General features: G+C 38.8%; 1 protein-coding gene across 1 annotated transcript in view; it reads left to right on the top strand.

Moving 5' to 3' along the window:
* The window catches only part of LOC134538448 (protein expanded), a 255,870-nt gene that overhangs the window by 215,554 nt on the left and 21,761 nt on the right, over window positions 1-18,555 (top strand). Inside the window, exons 5-10 of the mRNA XM_063379775.1 lie at window positions 7,044-7,123; window positions 9,541-9,739; window positions 11,334-11,567; window positions 13,999-14,064; window positions 14,495-14,663; window positions 16,124-16,399. Of these exons, the coding sequence (XP_063235845.1) occupies window positions 7,044-7,123; window positions 9,541-9,739; window positions 11,334-11,567; window positions 13,999-14,064; window positions 14,495-14,663; window positions 16,124-16,399 (1,024 nt within the window). The remainder of the gene's footprint in view (window positions 1-7,043; window positions 7,124-9,540; window positions 9,740-11,333; window positions 11,568-13,998; window positions 14,065-14,494; window positions 14,664-16,123; window positions 16,400-18,555) is intronic.

The raw sequence follows: 18,555 nt of genomic DNA, 5'->3' as shown, positions 1-18,555 counted from the left end.
AGTCTCGAATCAATCATTACTTTAATGAGTGAATTTTTTTATGAATTTTTGATTTTTTCCCGAATTTCTAGCATTGAAATTACGGATTTTCAAGATGGTTGTAGAAACGAAAAGTGCTACGATGTTTTTTAAAGATTTTTATTATTTAATTCGATTGATTAATTTCTTTGATGATTTTTAAAATTATTCCCGAATTTCTAGCTAAATAATTACGGATTTACAAGGTGGCGGGCAAATGACAAGATGGCGGGTGTCACAGTAATAATAAATGATTACTGCACTCTGGCGGATAAGAATTAAACTAACATGGCATCAGCGCACTCTAGCCGACGATACAACGATGATGGCTTCCAGCAACGAAGACAAGATGGCGGACGTGACGTCATACTGCCGAATGATATATATGCTATTAACAAAGTGGTGGGGGCCAGTCTGCCTGCACCCACCACGGGGGGAAGGATTGGTCGCCATTTTTATTTTTTTGCACTCGTCGGGTTCAAACCGTGGACTCAGAGCTCCGTGTCGTGTTTGTTTTTTAAATATTTTTTATTAAAATTTTATTATTTAATTTTTTTTATAAATTTTAATTTTTTTCCATTAAAATCGGATAATAAATACAAAAGTTAAAGATGGCGGCCGTAACGATAATTGCAACTATGACGTCATAATCCAAGACGGTGGTCATGGTATCCTTATTCCTATAAATGGCTTACCGGAGGCTTTAGACATGGATGCTTAAGCCGTTTTTAGGAATTTGGGTTCTTTCTAGGGCTAAACGACTTTTGAGGATTTTCGAAATCCTAATTTTTGTATTGTGGAATTTTTTGATATTTTTTGGCGGAATTTTTGCCACAGAAACGGAAATTTTGGCGAATTTTGAGGAATTTCGGGCAATGTTTGCCCAATTTTGGAAATGTTTGACAATTTTTTAGGGTCAAATGTCAAGGTCAAGGTCACAACCATCCAAGATGGCCGCCGTGACGACACAATCAAATATGGCGGTCGGCACCTCGGCACCTCAGCCTGAAGCCTGTGCCCGGATGCCAATTTGTATACTACTAATGAATATTAAATATATGTTTGGAATTGTATGATTTTCAAAATGTTTATTAGTGGATTAGATCGTTATTGTTCGATTGTGTTATTTATTTCGCAGAGAGTTGCTTTCAGCGTAAATTTTATCGCGTTTTCTTTGACTGATGTTCTATCGTATGCATAACAAAGGTATTTTGTTACTGATGGGTGTTCCTAGTAGTTGGCAGCGTTGCTAAGAGAAGTAGTCTACTTGGCCATTTTGTTGTTACTTATTTTATCGTCAAAAATGCTTTGTTATTGTAATGAAGTAAGGCATAGTTTGATTATTGGGCACATGTTGGCTGGATGTGACACCGCCAGTCTTTCTAGCAAAAAAGTATGCTTAAGCTCTTTGTATATATCGTACTTGGAATATACTAAATTGTGAACAGAATTTTGTCTAAAACGTACCATCATGATGGCAGATGCAGCTGACACAGCAGTGGAATTAGGAACTATAATGCCTCCATGTATGTCTCAGTATCAATGTTGCAAGGGGCTGATATTTCGTGACTAGTAAATTAAAATATGAAGTGATTCACAATACAAGTTTACATTTCATTTGATATTTGTAAGGAAATCGTGGAGTGCTTGCATCCCTTAATCTTCGCCGGACAAATCGTAAGTCAATGGCGGGGCTAGAAATGTTAGTTTTCCGGGAAATTATATTTTAATTTTGCAATAATGCACAGGGAATTATTATGCAAAACAGGAACTTTTTCTAACCTTATATTATACTTTCATAGAAAAATATATTGAACGTTTTTATACAAACATAACTAAAGGTACCCTACATTTTGTCTTTCTTTACTACCTAATGGCTTACTTCACATTGGACAGTTGGGTATGACCCACGTTATCCTCTGTCAACTGAGGAGTACAAAGAATTGTTGTTTCGACAGTACCTACCAACCCCAGAAAATAAATTATTGTATAAGGTATGTGAACCTATATTTAATTAAGTAAATTTATTGATATTGAAAAAAAAGGACATTTCCCCGCAAAAAATTTGTAGTTGAAATTTTTTACATTTCTAGTTGGGGTCACGCTTGGAAATAATGCCAACCGTCTGCACGTCATTAGTCTATAATGTTTGCGACTGCGACTGACGCACTCTGTGGCATGAAGTTATTCATCCGTCTGTATTTTCATATCTCTATGGTTTTTGCCCGAAGCTGTTCTTCGACTGACGTATTCTGTGGTGGGAAGTCAAAAATCATTCTGAATCGTCATTACTCTATGGTGTTTGGCCGAGACTTTTCTGCAACTGACCTTTCTGTTGAGGGAAGTCAATAATCTGTATTTTCATAACTCTGTGGTGTTTGCCCGAGGCTGTTCTGCGACTGACGCACTCTGTGACAGGATGTTATTAATCCGTCTGTATTTGAATAACTCTATGGTTTTTGCCTGAAGCTGTTCTTCGACTGACGTATTCTGTGGTGTGAAGTCAAGAATCATTCTGAATCGTCATTACTCTATGGTGTTTGGCCGAGAAGTTTCTGCGGAGGGAAGTCAATAATCTGTATTTTCATAACTCTGTGGAGTGTGCCCGAGGCTGTTCTACGACTGACGCACTCTGCGGCGGGGAGCGCTCGGTGTGTTGCGCAAGCGGCCCGCAGGAGAGCGCTGGCGCAGTCGGCGACGACATTCCACGCCACAAGGTAGTAATTTACCTCGCGGTTCGTGCTTTCGTTTTGTTAGGAGTGATATCGTGGCCACATAGTTCCCCCCCCCCCCCCCTTCCCAACCTCATCATTTACCTAATCTTCCCGCCTCCCTCCCTACAACCGCTCGGCGTCGACTTTACGATAATGTCCCGCGATAGCCGCCTTGAATTGTAGTCGTCGCGTCCATGGCGTCTCTTGCGTCCCTTGCGTCGCGTAAAGTCCGCGTGTTTAATGGCGTCGCCCGCCCAATTCATTTGCCGGGAGTCTTTTTCACGCCGCGGGTTTCGCTCGCCCAGGAAATCCCTTGTGCTTTTGATCGTTAAATGTAATTTCCTTGCTCTGGGCGCACGCGTAACTTAACTCTCTCTCTCCCCCTCCACCACACTCCCCTACCAAACATACCATCCTTTTGTCCACCAGTTGCATGCCTTTTTTCCCTCCTCACTAGGGCCGGCCCCCTCTCCACACAAATATTCTAAAACATCTATAAAAATCTATCATTCCCACCAACAAAAGGAATTAATTTGAATGCAAACAGCAGGCAAAGTGATTCCAGCCGCCGCCACCCCCTTCCCCCCCGTCACCCCCAGGAATTAACTGTTTTTGTTTGTCACCAAAAAAAAGTTCAGTAAATAAATTCTTTAGCACAGAGACAGTTGCCATCATACATTGTTTTGGTTTATGATAGCTAACCTTTTTTTTTAAAGTGATTTTTAATATCTCACAGTAAATTATACATACATATACATGCATATATACACATATAATGCATTCATACATATGTGTGTGTATATGTATGTGTGTGTATATATATATATATATATATATATATATATATATATATATAATTTTCAAGTAGTCCATTCCAGCTACTGCCAAGAACTATTTAATGTTTTTTTTTATTTCAGACAATAAAATGTTTTTTTTTAAAAGAAATTATTGAGAAATAATAAATATATTAACATTTAATAACAATTTTTTCTGAGTCATACATGGCCATACTTCATTCACTACCCAACTACAGCAACTCTCTCATTGCATCTTTCGTTTCCAGCATAAATATGTCAATTGAGAATCAATGACTCAAAGAACTAGTTACATTTGCAAATAGTCACATTTGAGATTTCAGCCATGCTGGTTTAGTGAATTTACCGGACTGTTGAATGTCAAAGTAGTTTTAACAGGAATACCAAAGAAAAATTTATATACAGTATAAAAAATTGTGAGTTTTCAGTATACTTCAGAGATGGTTAAAATCTAACCTCGGTAATAAACAAATTTCTGTGTTCCTATTATTCTGTTATTCCTATTATTCACCATAAAATAAAACTAAAAAAACACAATTAAACGTAGAAGTCTTAAAAATAATGCAGAGCGTGAAAAATATAAGCAACTTGTGTTTTTAAACACATTTCTTGATACAAATCACACGTAGTTTCCGCACCCGCTTCTAGATTTTGTTGTCGGAGCAGCTATGTCAACTATTGAATCATTTGTTTTGCAGAACAAATATAATGAAACGGCTCTGATAAAAGCGAAAAAGACTTGAAAGAAAAAAAATACTAAACCCGGGCTTTGGACTTGATTTTAGACAAGAAATTTTTTTTAAATACTGCTCATCTTTTTAAAATTGATCAAACATATAATACTATAAAGTTTCCCTTTCGCTTTTTGAATTTTAGTTAGTGCCATCTGCTACAGATGGTATTTGGTACATCTGCTACAGCGCATTTCGTTAAATGCAGCGATCCTAGTGGCTCAGCCTGCAAAATTCAAATTCCCTTGTATTACTATGGAATGGGCAATCTCCGTACAGAATTTCTCTCGTTCGTTTAAATCTTGTTGTCGTAGAGTAATGAATTTACACTCCATATATTTGTATGAAAACAGTGTATTCTTAATCGAAAGAGGTTTTGTAATATACAAAATATATTAACTTACGATCATGAAAAATTACCTAACATTAAACAAAGCACACATCATACAACTTTTAACCATGAAACATACTTAATTTCAAATCTGAATTTTTGTAAATCATTTATTTTCGTAAATAATTCTCTGAAACATTATATAAATTTTAAACTCTTAAATTACTATAATATGTGCTTACCTGAAAAAATAAATTTATGAAAATCCCAAAATTGAATTTTTGAATACTGTTGTTCCGAAAAACACCCTAAGTGTTTTTAATGTCACCAACTTTAACCAACGAACCATTTACAATATTTTACAGCATCTTAAATTTACCTAACTGTACTGTATCAACTTTACAAAACAGTAAACTAATTTTAAAATACTTTACATATTACAATGCTGTTTAGCAGTCATCAAATAGAATTAGAGGAACCAACTCAAAAATACAATTTTCAGAATTTTTTTTAAGAACATCTATTCTAAAAAAAATTACCATTTTATATTATATATAAAATGCTTTTAAAAACAATTTTTATATTTAAATAAGCATCAATATTTAAAAGCATTAAACATTGCAGATATGTGAATAACTTCTTTACTTCCTACTCAGTAATCTAATGTAAATAGGTTATTGGTTTTTTTTTTCACATTTAGATGTAGACAGTATTATTCTTCTTATTTTAAACATTGGTTGTACAAAATTTCACCAATAAATAACAAAATTTCACTTTAAGAGGTGGGAAAGGGTAATGGAGGTGGTATCTTACGTAGACAATGACATGTCTCCTGTTTTGAAGGTGTTCAAGCTCTGAATAAAACTTTAAATTTGTATAAGAAATACAAACTAGCATAAACTTTATTTATATGTATGTATGTATGTACATATATTGACATTTTGAATATATTTATAGGATATTTTTTTATTGTCAGTAAAAATTATTTTTATATATCTAAGTTACCTAGTGTAAACTTACCAACAGACTGAGCTGTGTATTTAAAGTTATTATTATAATGCCTTCTTAAAAAAAAAACAAGTAATATTATTTTCTTTAAATGTGGTGTTAAAATATAATAATGAATCATTTAAGAAATTGTAAAATAAATGTTTTATAGAAAGGAATTTGATCCCATAAAAATTTCAATTACCAAGCCTACAATAATACCACAGTGCTAAACACACCAACTTAAATTAGTGGAAATTTTGAGTCATCCCACAATTATGATGTATTTTTAATGTTCCTACAATTTCTTTGTGTGCCTATTTAAGTCCATCAAATTTATCCCAGAGTATTGTTGCAATCACAGAGATTTATTTGGCTAAACAATACATTAAATATGTCCCCCGGTGTTCATGTGAGATAATATAAAATTAGGTTATTGCTGCCACACCCAGATGTCTTCGGCACCGATGCGACTTAAGAAGTTTAACTTTTAAAACAACTTTGAGCATTTAGCAACATCATAATTGTTGCAACCAAAAATTGCACAAACTTTTCCAGCCATTATAATTAATAAAAATGCCATAAAACTGGGAAAAAATGTGTATTCAAAATTGCCAAAATACCTTTATAACAAATGTGTTAACACCGTAGGATCAAGCGCTGCTGCTAGAATGTGCTGCGTAACGTGGCTCCCGTTTTTTTTGGATGGCTTTCCTGTATTGTCCTACTACAATATTTGATACAGCACTGCAGGGATAAAAAACAGAATAGGCTATCTGAGAGTGTGGTGACTTATCATAGAACAAGTAGGGAAGTATAGAATTGCAACTCTTACAGTGGAAACTGAAACCATGCTTTGTTTGACATGTGATGCTATCTGTTGGGTGAGCCCATATCCACTAGCAAAAAAAACAAATTGGGCGGGAAGCTAAAAATCAAAATGTTAGTTTATAATGATAGTTTAACTTCTTAATGACTAACAGATTAGCAGATGAGAATTAAACTCTGCAAAATCACCACTTAATTGTAAGTGGGTGGTGCATTATTTTTAACATGCCACACCACAAAATATGTGGCTACCAAAATAAAGTGAATTACTTTTCACTGGTTTGTTTGCCTGATAATAGCTAGCTGATCCATTACTTCTCACAATCAATTTAGCTAGGTTAGTAATGTATTATGAAAGCTAGTATATATCGGGTGGGTGTGAAACTACTTCATAAACTAGGTCTCAGTCACGGCAGTTAGTGTTTTTATCCCTGATGACTCCTATGCCCCTGCAGCTTAGTTGCAAAATTGTTGAAATTTTGTCTTTTAAATGGAACACTTCTGTGTGCATGTGTAATATTGTTTGCTGATTTTACTTGATTTAAAATTTTTTATGCCTAACAATAGTGAAATCAATATCATCACACAGTTATTTATTTATTTTATTTTTTTTTTCCAGGGGCTGGACAGTTCTTTGAAACCAACTCTAGTCCTGTATTTACGAGTTCAGTTTTACGTCGACTCACCGTTGCTCCTAAGGTCAGTTCTGGTCTTGAATAAGAATGGTTTCATTTAATAAAAATCCTTGTTATGACATACACATTTATGAATCCATTTTAGTCATCATCAAGTTTGTTCAAAAGGGATAAATAAAAAAATGAATATATTTTATAATGTTTGTATTTTAATAAACTACATTTAAGTGCAAGTGTTTTTTTTATAGAAAGCTGATACAGAATCCAGGTTTTCCCTAGACATGGATGTTGATGCTACATGTGAGATTAAATTTGAGAGAGTAAGTTTGTTCCTAGCAAAATGTGGGCGTAAGTGAAGGAACATGGTTTAGCTGCAGTAAGAATGTGGGTTGTATTACTTCAGTGCAAGTCATTGAACAATAGAACAATTTCTGATTCAGACAATTTTATACCGTACTGGCAGAGTGAAGAAAATTCATCCGGGGGATGAAAGTCTGTGTGTTTGTGTGTGTGTGATTGCATGTGTGTGCATGAAAGCATGTGTGTGTATCTCTGGTAGATAGTAATTTTCTATTTTGGTTCGAGTTTAACTGTGCAAAAACTTACTAAGCTCGAATAAAACATAAGATTTTATTTAAATATAAAATTTATAATTTTTTATATTTTATTTAAAACATTTTTATTTCAAAGCTTGAAGTGACAAAATTGTTTTCATTTGTCTCTCCAGGGTGCCCGAAGATGTAGACAGTAATATTTTGAACGTCATGTGTACAAAATTTCATCAAGAAGTACAAAATTATTCTTTACAAGGTCATACAAGGGGTTGTTTATTTTTTTTTAAATACCAAGTAGACATACTTTCCCCTAGTTTTGAAGTTCAAGTGTGTAAAATTGCATCACGCTCAAAGTGATGTGTAAAATAGGTATATCCTGTACTAAACATACTAATCGATCTTTATCCAGCTCCATATTGAGGAAAAAATTTTTAATACTTTACAGGTGAATATTTACTATATTAAAGGAATGATAAGAAACAGTATTTAACTAGTCAGCTATAGTTTGGTTTTTCTATGAAAAACAAACTCACAGACACTTTTCTTTACTCACACACACACACACTGATACACTTTTACAACTTGCACATCATGCACATCATGCACACACACACACACACACTCACACATACACACACATGCACACTCACACATACATTTACCTACACATGTAACACACACGTACGGTGAGTCTGAATTCGACCGACAAACTTCAGCTGCAGGTTCGACATGACAAGATAACTCACGAAAGTATCTGGTGAATCAATTCCGGGTCATTATTACAAGATGCGACACTGCGACACTGAGGAGAGGGAGTGCGTGCGACACTGAGGAGAGGGAGTGCGTGCGACACTGAGGAGAGGGAGAGCGTGCGACACCGAGGAGAGGGAGTGCGTGCGACACCGAGGAGAGGGAGTGCGTGCGACACTGAGGAGAGGGAGAGCGTGCGACACTGAGGAGAGGGAGTGCGTGCGACACTGAGGAGAGGGAGTGCGTGCGACACCGAGGAGAGGGAGAGCGTGCGACACCGAGGAGAGGGAGTGCGTGCGACACCGAGGAGAGGGAGTGCGTGCGACACTGAGGAGAGGGAGAGCGTGCGACACTGAGGAGAGGGAGAGCGTGCGACACTGAGGAGAGGGAGTGCGTGCGACACTGAGGAGAGGGAGTGCGTGGGACACTGAGGAGAGGGAGTGCGTGCGACACTGAGGAGAGGGAGTGCGTGCGACACTGAGGAGAGGGAGTGCGTGCGACACTGAGGAGAGGGAGTGCGTGCGACACTGAGGAGAGGGAGTGCGTGCGACACTGAGGAGAGGGAGTGCGTGCGACACTGAGGAGAGGGAGAGCGTGCGACACTGAGGAGAGGGAGTGCGTGCGACACTGAGGAGAGGGAGTGCGTGCGACACTGAGGAGAGGGAATGCGTGCGACACTGAGGAGAGGGAGTGCGTGCGACACTGAGGAGAGGGAGTGCGTGCGACACTGAGGAGAGGGAGTGCGTGCGACACTGAGGAGAGGGAGTGCGTGCGACAATGAGGAGAGGGAGAGCGTGCGACACTGAGGAGAGGGAGAGCGTGCGACACTGAGGAGAGGGAGAGCGTGCGACACTGAGGAGAGGGAGAGCGTGCGACACTGAGGAGAGGGAGTGCGTGCGACACTGAGGAGAGGGAGTGCGTGCGACACTGAGGAGAGGGAGTGCGTGCGACACTGAGGAGAGGGAGTGCGTGCGACACTGAGGAGAGGGAGTGCGTGCGACACTGAGGAGAGGGAGTGCGTGCGACACTGAGGAGAGGGAGTGCGTGCGACACTGAGGAGAGGGAGTGCGTGCGACACTGAGGAGAGGGAGTGCGTGCGACACTGAGGAGAGGGAGTGCGTGCGACACTGAGGAGAGGGAGTGCGTGCGACACTGAGGAGAGGGAGTGTGTGCACAGGGATGAGACGACCAGGCACCACTACTACCTGCAGCTGCGCCACAATGTTTTGTGCCGAGGCGCGCTTCACGCACGCGCGGCCGGGGAGGCTCTCCTGTACCTGCTGGCCGGGCTCGCTCTGCAGGCCGACCTGGGCGACCACCGAGACGAGCTCCACGCCGGCGCCTACTTCCAGCCCTCCGAGTACTTTCCCGCCCAGGTACGTACTGCTCACCTCGCCCCTCCATCCGCATTGTTACTTACCCAACCCATTCCTCAGTCCTCCTCTCTGTCTTAGTACTTACCTTCCTCTCTTCAATCCTCCTGTCTTGTCCTGATAAATTGTGACCCTCTTAGCAATACCCCTCTATGACTTAGTACCTACCAAAGCCTATAGATAATCCTCGTCTATGCCTTAAAAATTACTCAACCCTATGGTCAATCCTCTCTCTGTCTTCGTACTTACCTGAATCTCTTGAAAATTGTCCTCTCGGTTTTAGAACTTACCTGACTCTCTAGTCAATCTTCAACTCTCTCTCTTAGTACTTACCAGATCCTCTCAACAATACTCCTCTCTGTAGTAGCACTTGCCTGACTCTCTCTTGAATACTCCTCTCTGTGGTAGTACTTATCCAACCCTCTCGTCAATCCTCCTCTCTGTCTGAGTACTTATGTGACCCTATCTTTAATCCTCCTCTCTTATTTAGTACTTACCTGAGGCTTTGGCATTCCTGCTGGTATGACATAAAGGACTAATGGCGTCATGCCCAAAAGACAGGAATCTGTCTCTTATCACTTTGTTACAGACATCTGTATTTGGCGATAATGTATCATGTCTGTGTATCTCCCTAAACGCATTAGTTCTTTTTTTTATCATGATTTTGATAAGGAGAATATTGTTTAACATTGCAGTACTATGTTCAGCAGCGCAACAACTGCATTATTATTTGCCAGCCAAAAATGAAATACCATCACTCATCATTTTAACATGAAAATTGAACATCTTATTTATTAGCATAAAAAAGCACTCATAAAACATTTCTTTTTTACTTTAGTCTTGCTTATCGTATATGAACCAGCCAGCAGAATTTCAGATAAGCAAAGCTTTGCATCTGATGTGAAGCTTCACATTTTTTTTGCAAAGATTTAAAACATTTTTAAAACATTTGTAGCCTAAATTTTGCTTGTGAAAATATTTAGTTTATTTTTTTTTGTGTTGTGTAAGTTGGTTACTTAAAAAAAATAAAAAGTAGTATTCCATTTGCTTTTAAGAATGTTCAGTATTCATATTATGAATTATTATTTTATAATTTTATTGAATGATCTAATATATAGAGCGTAATTGATTAATCACTTAAACATTTCAAAATTTACAAATGTTAATGATTATTTTCGAACTGAAACTTCTTTGCTGAGGTGGCTACAGTTTGTCGAGCGTTATGAAAATTCACAGTTCGCATGAGGGTAATAGTTAGGTACGTGGAGGGGGTTAACCGGTAGATGAGCAGATGGCAGGGGGAGAGGTGAAAATGATTCGGCATACTTGCAAATTTTTTTTTTTTTAATCTTTGACCTCAGCCGAAGAGAATTATGTTTCCTATAATACCTAATAATATAATAAGCAGGAAGTTTCACTTCTGTCACACGTGGTCTCCACGCTCATTTCTTTTTTACTTCAATCCTGTATTTGATGAAATAAGCATAATACAGCTTCTCCGAGGACAATATTCGCACTCTGACTTGATGTTGGCCACGCACTAAAAGCCACCGGTGAGGAGGTGAGGAGGGGAGGGTGAGAGCGGACGGTGCTGCAGATGCTGTGCGGGGACGAGAAGGTGCTGCTGGCGGCGGCGGCGGCGCTGCACAGGGGCAACCACGGGGCGGGCCGGGCCCAGGCCGAGCTGCAGTACATCCGCGAGGCGGCCTCGGCCGAGGCCCCGCCCCTCTCCCTCAACTCCCACCTCTACCGGCTCAAGCACAGGAAGCAGGAGGCGGGCCTGGGCTCCGTGTGGCTGTCCGTCTGCGCCGAGGGCATCCGCATACACGAGGTGGGCAGCCAGGCGGCGGAGACCTACAGCTAACTCTGTCCCCCGGCTTGCACACGCAGTCGGCGGTCGTCTTGGACCTGTCTTCCGAGTCTCTGGATTAGTGAGATCTGTAAGACGACTCCTGTTCCACCCTGAAAGGGCGCAGACATAGGAGGGAAGGTGGCGGGTGAGACGGCCTTCGGGCCGGAGAACAGTGTTGCTTTCCCTTCGAGAAGTAGCGAGTCACCTTGCAACTGCTAGTCAGGGGTGTATTTCTGTTAATGAGGCAGGATGATAAGTGCAAGGCTGTGAACTGGCCAGCAGTCTTCTTTTGGTGCATGGGGCAGCTTTGAAATGTGAGCGGTAACTATAATGGCGAGAAAAAGAAGATGAAAAATGAGGCTATAAAAGTTATATTACCCAGCTGCGGAAAAACAGAAAATTAAATCAGTATGTAACCTCGGCAGAATTAGTCGAGCGTAAAGGTTTAATTACAATTACTACATGTCTGACTTATTACAAGTTGCGATTTATTCGTTCTGTTGACAGTATCTGCAGAAAAAATATATTTGACAATGCATGTAGTGATCCGTTCATATTTATATATATATATATATATATATATATATATATATATATATATATATATATATATATATATATATATATATATATATATATATATATATATATATATATATATAACCCTAAAACCAAAATTTTGTAAATAAAAAAAAAGGCAAAGGTGTGTAAAGTTCGGCCTTGAGAAAACCATATTGGCTTAGCTCGGTTGAAGTCCAATCTACCCTTTCGGAAACATAAGTCATTGTAGTTGTAAGCTAACCCATGAAGAATCTAATCCAGACTTCCTGGGTGAGGGGCAAGTGATCCGACTACTCAACCACCGTTGCACCGAGGTCATTTTTCAAGTTTTAACTGTTTATTGTAGCTTCAAATCTTTTGCTTTATTGTTTTTCTCTATCAACTGGCTTAGCTTGGAGTTAATGAAGAAGAAATATTACCTTTTATTTAAAATTGTGTCTTAATTTTTTTTAGATGTGTTTTTGAAGTGATTTGTGCTAATTTTGGATGAAATCTGGAGTTTTTTGTGTGTGCTTCCCCCCCCCCCCCCCCCCCAAACGCAACAAACTTCTTAGAGCCCTAATTTTTTCATATGGTATGTTTATGTTTACTTAAACAAATAATTAAATTCATTTGATAAATTTTTATTCCATCAGAAGTTGTATCAAACATTCAAGATTCAATATTTCAAAGCCAATCTCTTGACATTTAGTGTCGTGTTTTGAAACACAGAATATTTTCTTTGAACAATAGCTCCTCCCGAAAATTTTTCCTTTAGCTGCCCTTGGCTGTTTTCAAATTTATGCTTAGGAAACATCAGTTGTATTAATTGTTCGAAAAATACTTTCTGCATGTGCACTTATCCTTTCAAAAACCTGGTGGAGTCAATTCAGTTAGAGGTCTGTAACATATTCCATTATAATTTATCTCGTGTTCAAAATTGTATATCTGATAACTCCATTCTTTACTTTGTTACCTCTGATTTAACCATGCTAAGTTGGGTAGAGCGTGACAGAGTGAATGAGTGGAAGAACATGAATGCTTAAGCCGAAATTACAAAAGCCCATTGCGTCTGTCTATCCGTCATCTGTTCGTCCGTCAGCAACCGAGCAATTTAAATTTTGAAAAAAAAAATTAGCTTGTTTAATTAGATTCGTTTGACAGTTATGTAAGCTTTGCATTTATAACTCATTAAACTGAATATTTTTTTTACTGTGGTATATTTTCCAACATTTTTAGAAAATTCTTATTTCAAAACTCAAACTTTAAAATGTGTTTAGATGTAATTTAAATAATATTAACGTAAGCATCTAAACAATTAAACAAACTTCAAAACTTATAATTTAATAAGTCTTGGCTCGCAAAAACACTTGCAACCCTTTGGAGGTTATAATTTCATCCATCCGTACATCCGTCAAAAGAATGAATTTATCGAGCTTTTGACAGATGGATGGAGTTTTTCAGGCCGCATGTTTTGCTACAGGTCATGAGATTGACAGATGGCGGCGACAGACTATTGTAATTCCGGCTTCACCCTACAGCTATGTAAATGTCCAAAGCAGAGATTTTCATCCAAACATCCTAATTTTGGTTTTCCAAGTTTTAATCACTTACAAGAAAATACAGATATGGTTTCTTGCAATTGGCCACGTATGATTCCTTCCCCAAAATATTGTCTCTGATGTCCTTGCTGTCGTTGAGACAGTAAGCTCAAATTTTTAATGAAAAAAAGTACTGTTTTACACTTTTTTTTTTATTTATTTCTCTACATTATGTAGTATGAAATTTACATTATGTATGTACACCAGTGTTCACTGCCTAATTTGTTTTTGGTACAGTTTAAATTAACATTATTGTGTTTTTGTTACAGGAAAATTCAACAAAAACTCTGACGGCAACATTTTTATGGAACAACATAGGAAAACTCTGCTTTGATGTAAGGTTCTAATTTTATTTTTTTTTTACAAATACCATACCAGAGCATTTATTCATCGTAGAAAACTGAGACTGATAGATTAAAAAAAAAGCAAAATGCAGGAAACAAACTAAGTTTAGCTTTTGTATGGAATTCTGAAGAAGGATTTGAGTCAGTAAAACTTTACAATACCACATAATGATTGCATGATAAAATGTATGAAACAACCAGGATAAAACTACTGATATGTAGTTCACAGATAGTTGTGGAAGACAAAATATGACAAGTCTTGTACTCATTAGTTATTGGATGTGAACTTTTTTTTTTGCTACTGTGTTTGTTTTGCTATCTTTGTTGTGTCATCCAGAGCTGTCTTCTTCTTGAAATTGGTTCACCGGTTGTTTGTGGACACGGTGCTAGTGTTGAATGATGTGGAACGCTTGTTGCGCAGAGGAAGAAGTTTGAGATCAGGGCCAACAACTCGGCGGGCGAGAAGCTCACGTACTTCACGAGCAGCGACGAGAAGAGCAAGCACCTGCTGTTCCTGTGCCGCCTCACGCACCAGTTCAGCATGGCCATCCAGCCGCGCGTGTGCGAGGCCCTCCGCAGGGAGGAGGAAGGTACGTCCGCGCTCGTCCCGGGCGACATCGTGGGTCGTGTTCGTATCTGAGTATGAGGTTCCGTGATGGATGCTATGCCGCCAATTAGTATTTTTGGCACAATTTTCAAATTTGAATTTTTGAAAAAAATATGTCGCCTGTCATTCTTTTGCTGCAAGAACTTAAACTTTTTCCACCTCCTGTACACTCCCGTTTAATCTTTGTCAGGCCAGTCTCCTCAATATTTTCCCAGCACTAAATCTAATTTTGCCAGCCATCTAATGACCCAGCAAGTGCGATCGTCTTGGCGCACGTCCGTCGCCTGTAATTCTCCTCCGAGCCGTGACAAGAAGTGCTATGTCCTGCAAGCTATTAGAGCAGCTAGATTCTGAGAGCCAGCCTTACGCGAGCAATTTCAACTATTGGTTTAGACAGTTGCATTATCATTCTTAGCATACATCACTTCCCTTGTGGCTGGTTGTTCCAGGTGTTGTAACAGCTCATCTTGAGTCAACCAAAATAACGTACCTCCTATATCAAATAGTGCAAATTTTTTCATAACTTTCACAATGGCGCTTTATCCCCTTTGCATCCACCACTGAAGAGTTACGGTATTCCCCCTTCATGAGCATCTGGGTCCACCCAAAATGTTCCATGATATCGCCTGATCCGAACTAAAGATTTTAAAAGCAGATAAATGCATAATATTAATTTTTTTGATCATCAATAATAATACTGATATTTTATAACAAGTAATATTTAAAAAAAATAGAACTTTCAGTGTATCAGTAACACACTGTTCAAGATGAACTGTCAATTCTGACAGCTGTCCACTCTGACATCTGAGTCAAGGGAAAACGAACAGGATATGAACTGCTTGCTACGAACTTGCATCCTTTTCCCATTGCGTCAGCTGGACAATGCTGCAGAAATGCGTCTGTACACAGAGGGAGGTGACATGTCTGGGAACGGGCAGCCATACTCTCAAGATAGTGTGCCAGTAAACAGGCGGGAAGCACTACTGAAGCACAGAGAGTGTCCATGAGCGAACGTTCGTCATAGCGTGTCTGCCAGGGAGGAGGGGTAACCAATGGGGGGGCGAGCGTGGCACCAATTGGCAATGCATGTTGAGTAGAAGGGGAATGGAACATGCTATCTTCACAGCTAATTAACTTACTACAAACTCCCCAGAATATCAGTCTAAATCCCCCCCCCCCCGCGCAAAAAAAAATCTTCTAATTTTAAATATTTAAATTAAAATGTACACACACACTAATTTTCAAACTATGGCCAAACACAGATTAATAATATTTCAAAAGTAAAATTAGTATCTGTTACTAATAAACCCCTTCATAACCTAATATTTATCTAGCTTCAAATCTGATTGAATGTTTTTCATGACATTCTGGTGCTGAGCGATGTTTGAACTTGCATTTCAGTGTTGGATGTTGTGTTGACGTGCAGTGCGGTGTTGTCCGCAGAGAGGCAGCACTACCGCGACTGCTGCGGGCAGTTCCCGGCGCTGGCGGGCAAGGCCTGCAAGGGCCAGCCGGGCGAGCAGCGCACCTCCGTCATCAGCAGCACGTCGTCCAACACCACGTCGGGCATCGTGTCGGACCGCGTGCACAGCCTGGACGAGAGCGAGGACGACCTGGAGGACGCCGAGATCATGATCGACTGCCCCCCGGCGGCCTCGGTCGAGTCCCTGGCCCTGGCGCACCTGCGGGACGCGGCGCCCTCCCCCGCCCTGGCGCCCGGTGAGCACCAGCTACTCATCATGTTCCTACCTATCTTTCACTTCTCGCATTCTTCCCGTGAGGACCATTATGTATATCCTGCGTTTAACATTGGATGAAAGTATGCTTTCTAAAATTCAATTAATACAACAAAAAATTTTTTTTAACTAAACTATTCCAACACTTTTCTATCTGTGAAGTTTTAACTAGTAAAACCATTTACTTTACCTTTACGCACATTTTTTGTTTACAATCACTGTTACCCTGTTTGAATGCATAATCGTCACACGCGCATAATAATCGCACCGATATTTTAGGGCTTCAAAATTTGGATAAAAAAACCTCTCATGTAATCGTCGAATTATGTTTTTTGTCCCGCTATTAGATTCCAAGCGCTTTGTGTAGTAATTTTTCCGTACAAAACTATGTGTTTTAAAGTAGAAATCTAACATTTGTTCGGACATTACCACTTACTTATTTAATAAACAGAAATCCGAAGTAGTCTGATGTGTAAATTTTCTTTTAAAGACTTTTTAAACGTTATAACTAGGGATGGTGATTTTTCGTTTTCGCGAAATAGATGCGAAAATAAGCTAAATTATATTTTTTCCGCTATAAAATGCGAAATCTAGACTATTCCGAGATAAATGCAAAATCAAGGTAAAAAACGTAGATTTGTCTTCACTCTACACAATTTATTTACAGATTGTATTTCGTTTCAGTTCAGTATCAAAAGAAACCATCATTTTATGGCGTATTCAGCACAAGTATCTTATTGTCACGTCATTCACAACACTATTGTTCGTAAATATTGAATGAAAAATGGCCATCCGTGCCTCGCGATTGTAAACAAAGCAAAGAACAACTAGCTGGAAGAGTGTCCGTCATATTGCAGAGTACAAGTTTTTAGGCCGCCATATTGCAACATCTCTGCTTCGGCGCGCTAACAATTCCCATTTTCTGGCTGTATTTCACGTGAAAGCCGCGTTCTTGTGTAGTCTGTGGAAGGTGGTGTGTTTACAAATACGTGCATACTTGTGAATGTGTTGTTGTATACTGTTATTTCTCGTGGTAAAAATGGGACGAAACGTAATTTCCATTCGCGATCGCATAAATGAATACAAAAGTGAACAGTTCTACGAAAGTGATACGAATATTTTAATGCGCAATTTATGTAATCACCATCTGGAGTGGAAAAAAAAAAGATTTACTTGAAAAGCACATTAAATCTGAGGGACATCAGGCTGCAAAAAAAAAAAAATTCACAGAGAAATCGGATGAAGAAAAAAAGTCGGTAAAACGACAAGCAACGGTTTCTGGCATGATCGAAAACCAAAAGAAGGCGAAATTAAAAAAACCAAAGAAAAAAATTGAAAAAAAAAAATTTCAATAACATTATTTGTGCACTCTACATCAACTATGGCCATGAACACGGCTAAAAAAATATTTATTGTAATTTTAAGTATTCAATTTATTGCACTCATAAGTGCTAAAAAGTTGTTTGGAAACCTGCCAACATAGGCTATCTTTGTAGTTGTGCTAGATCTTTATTTCTGTGGTTGTTAATAATTAATATGTGTATTATTTAATGCTTTTTAAAAATATACTTTTCTTCGGTAATGTAATTGGCTAAATCTTGTTTTTAAAAATGCTACAAAATGCTAAATTTCAAATTCAAAATGCTAAATGTTATTATTTTAAATGCTATAAATCACCATCTCTAGTTATAACTAAGGACCCCAGAAAATGGTAAATAAAACTGGCTCTTTTCGGTGTAAAAAAATGACAAAAGCGGTGCAAAAAATCGGTGTAAAAATAAGCAAGCGGTGCAAAAAATGGGTGTAAAAATAAGCAATCGGTAGAGACCCCAAAAAATGGTGAAAAAATTGTGCCATTGGCGGTGTAAAAAAAACCTCATAGCGGATAGGCACTACAAAGTAGCAGACTCTGCCTTACATCGGCCCAATTTGTCTGTCGTTTCATCACACAAGCATACAATCTGTTTGTCTTCTACAGCGTGCCTTACTGCTTCCTTATTTGCCTGGCCAATTTTTGGGACACAAGTTTCTCCAAGAGTGTTGGCTGATGGCAAATCCCCTGCACCTTAAATGTATACATAACTTACAATATACTTATAAATAGGTTGCATTTATAAGGTTATCGCTGAAAATATTAAT

Source organism: Bacillus rossius, chromosome 13 (genome assembly GCF_032445375.1).
Source record: "Bacillus rossius redtenbacheri isolate Brsri chromosome 13, Brsri_v3, whole genome shotgun sequence".
NCBI lineage: Eukaryota > Metazoa > Arthropoda > Insecta > Phasmatodea > Bacillidae > Bacillus > Bacillus rossius.
This window is presented reverse-complemented; position numbering and strand designations above follow the sequence as displayed.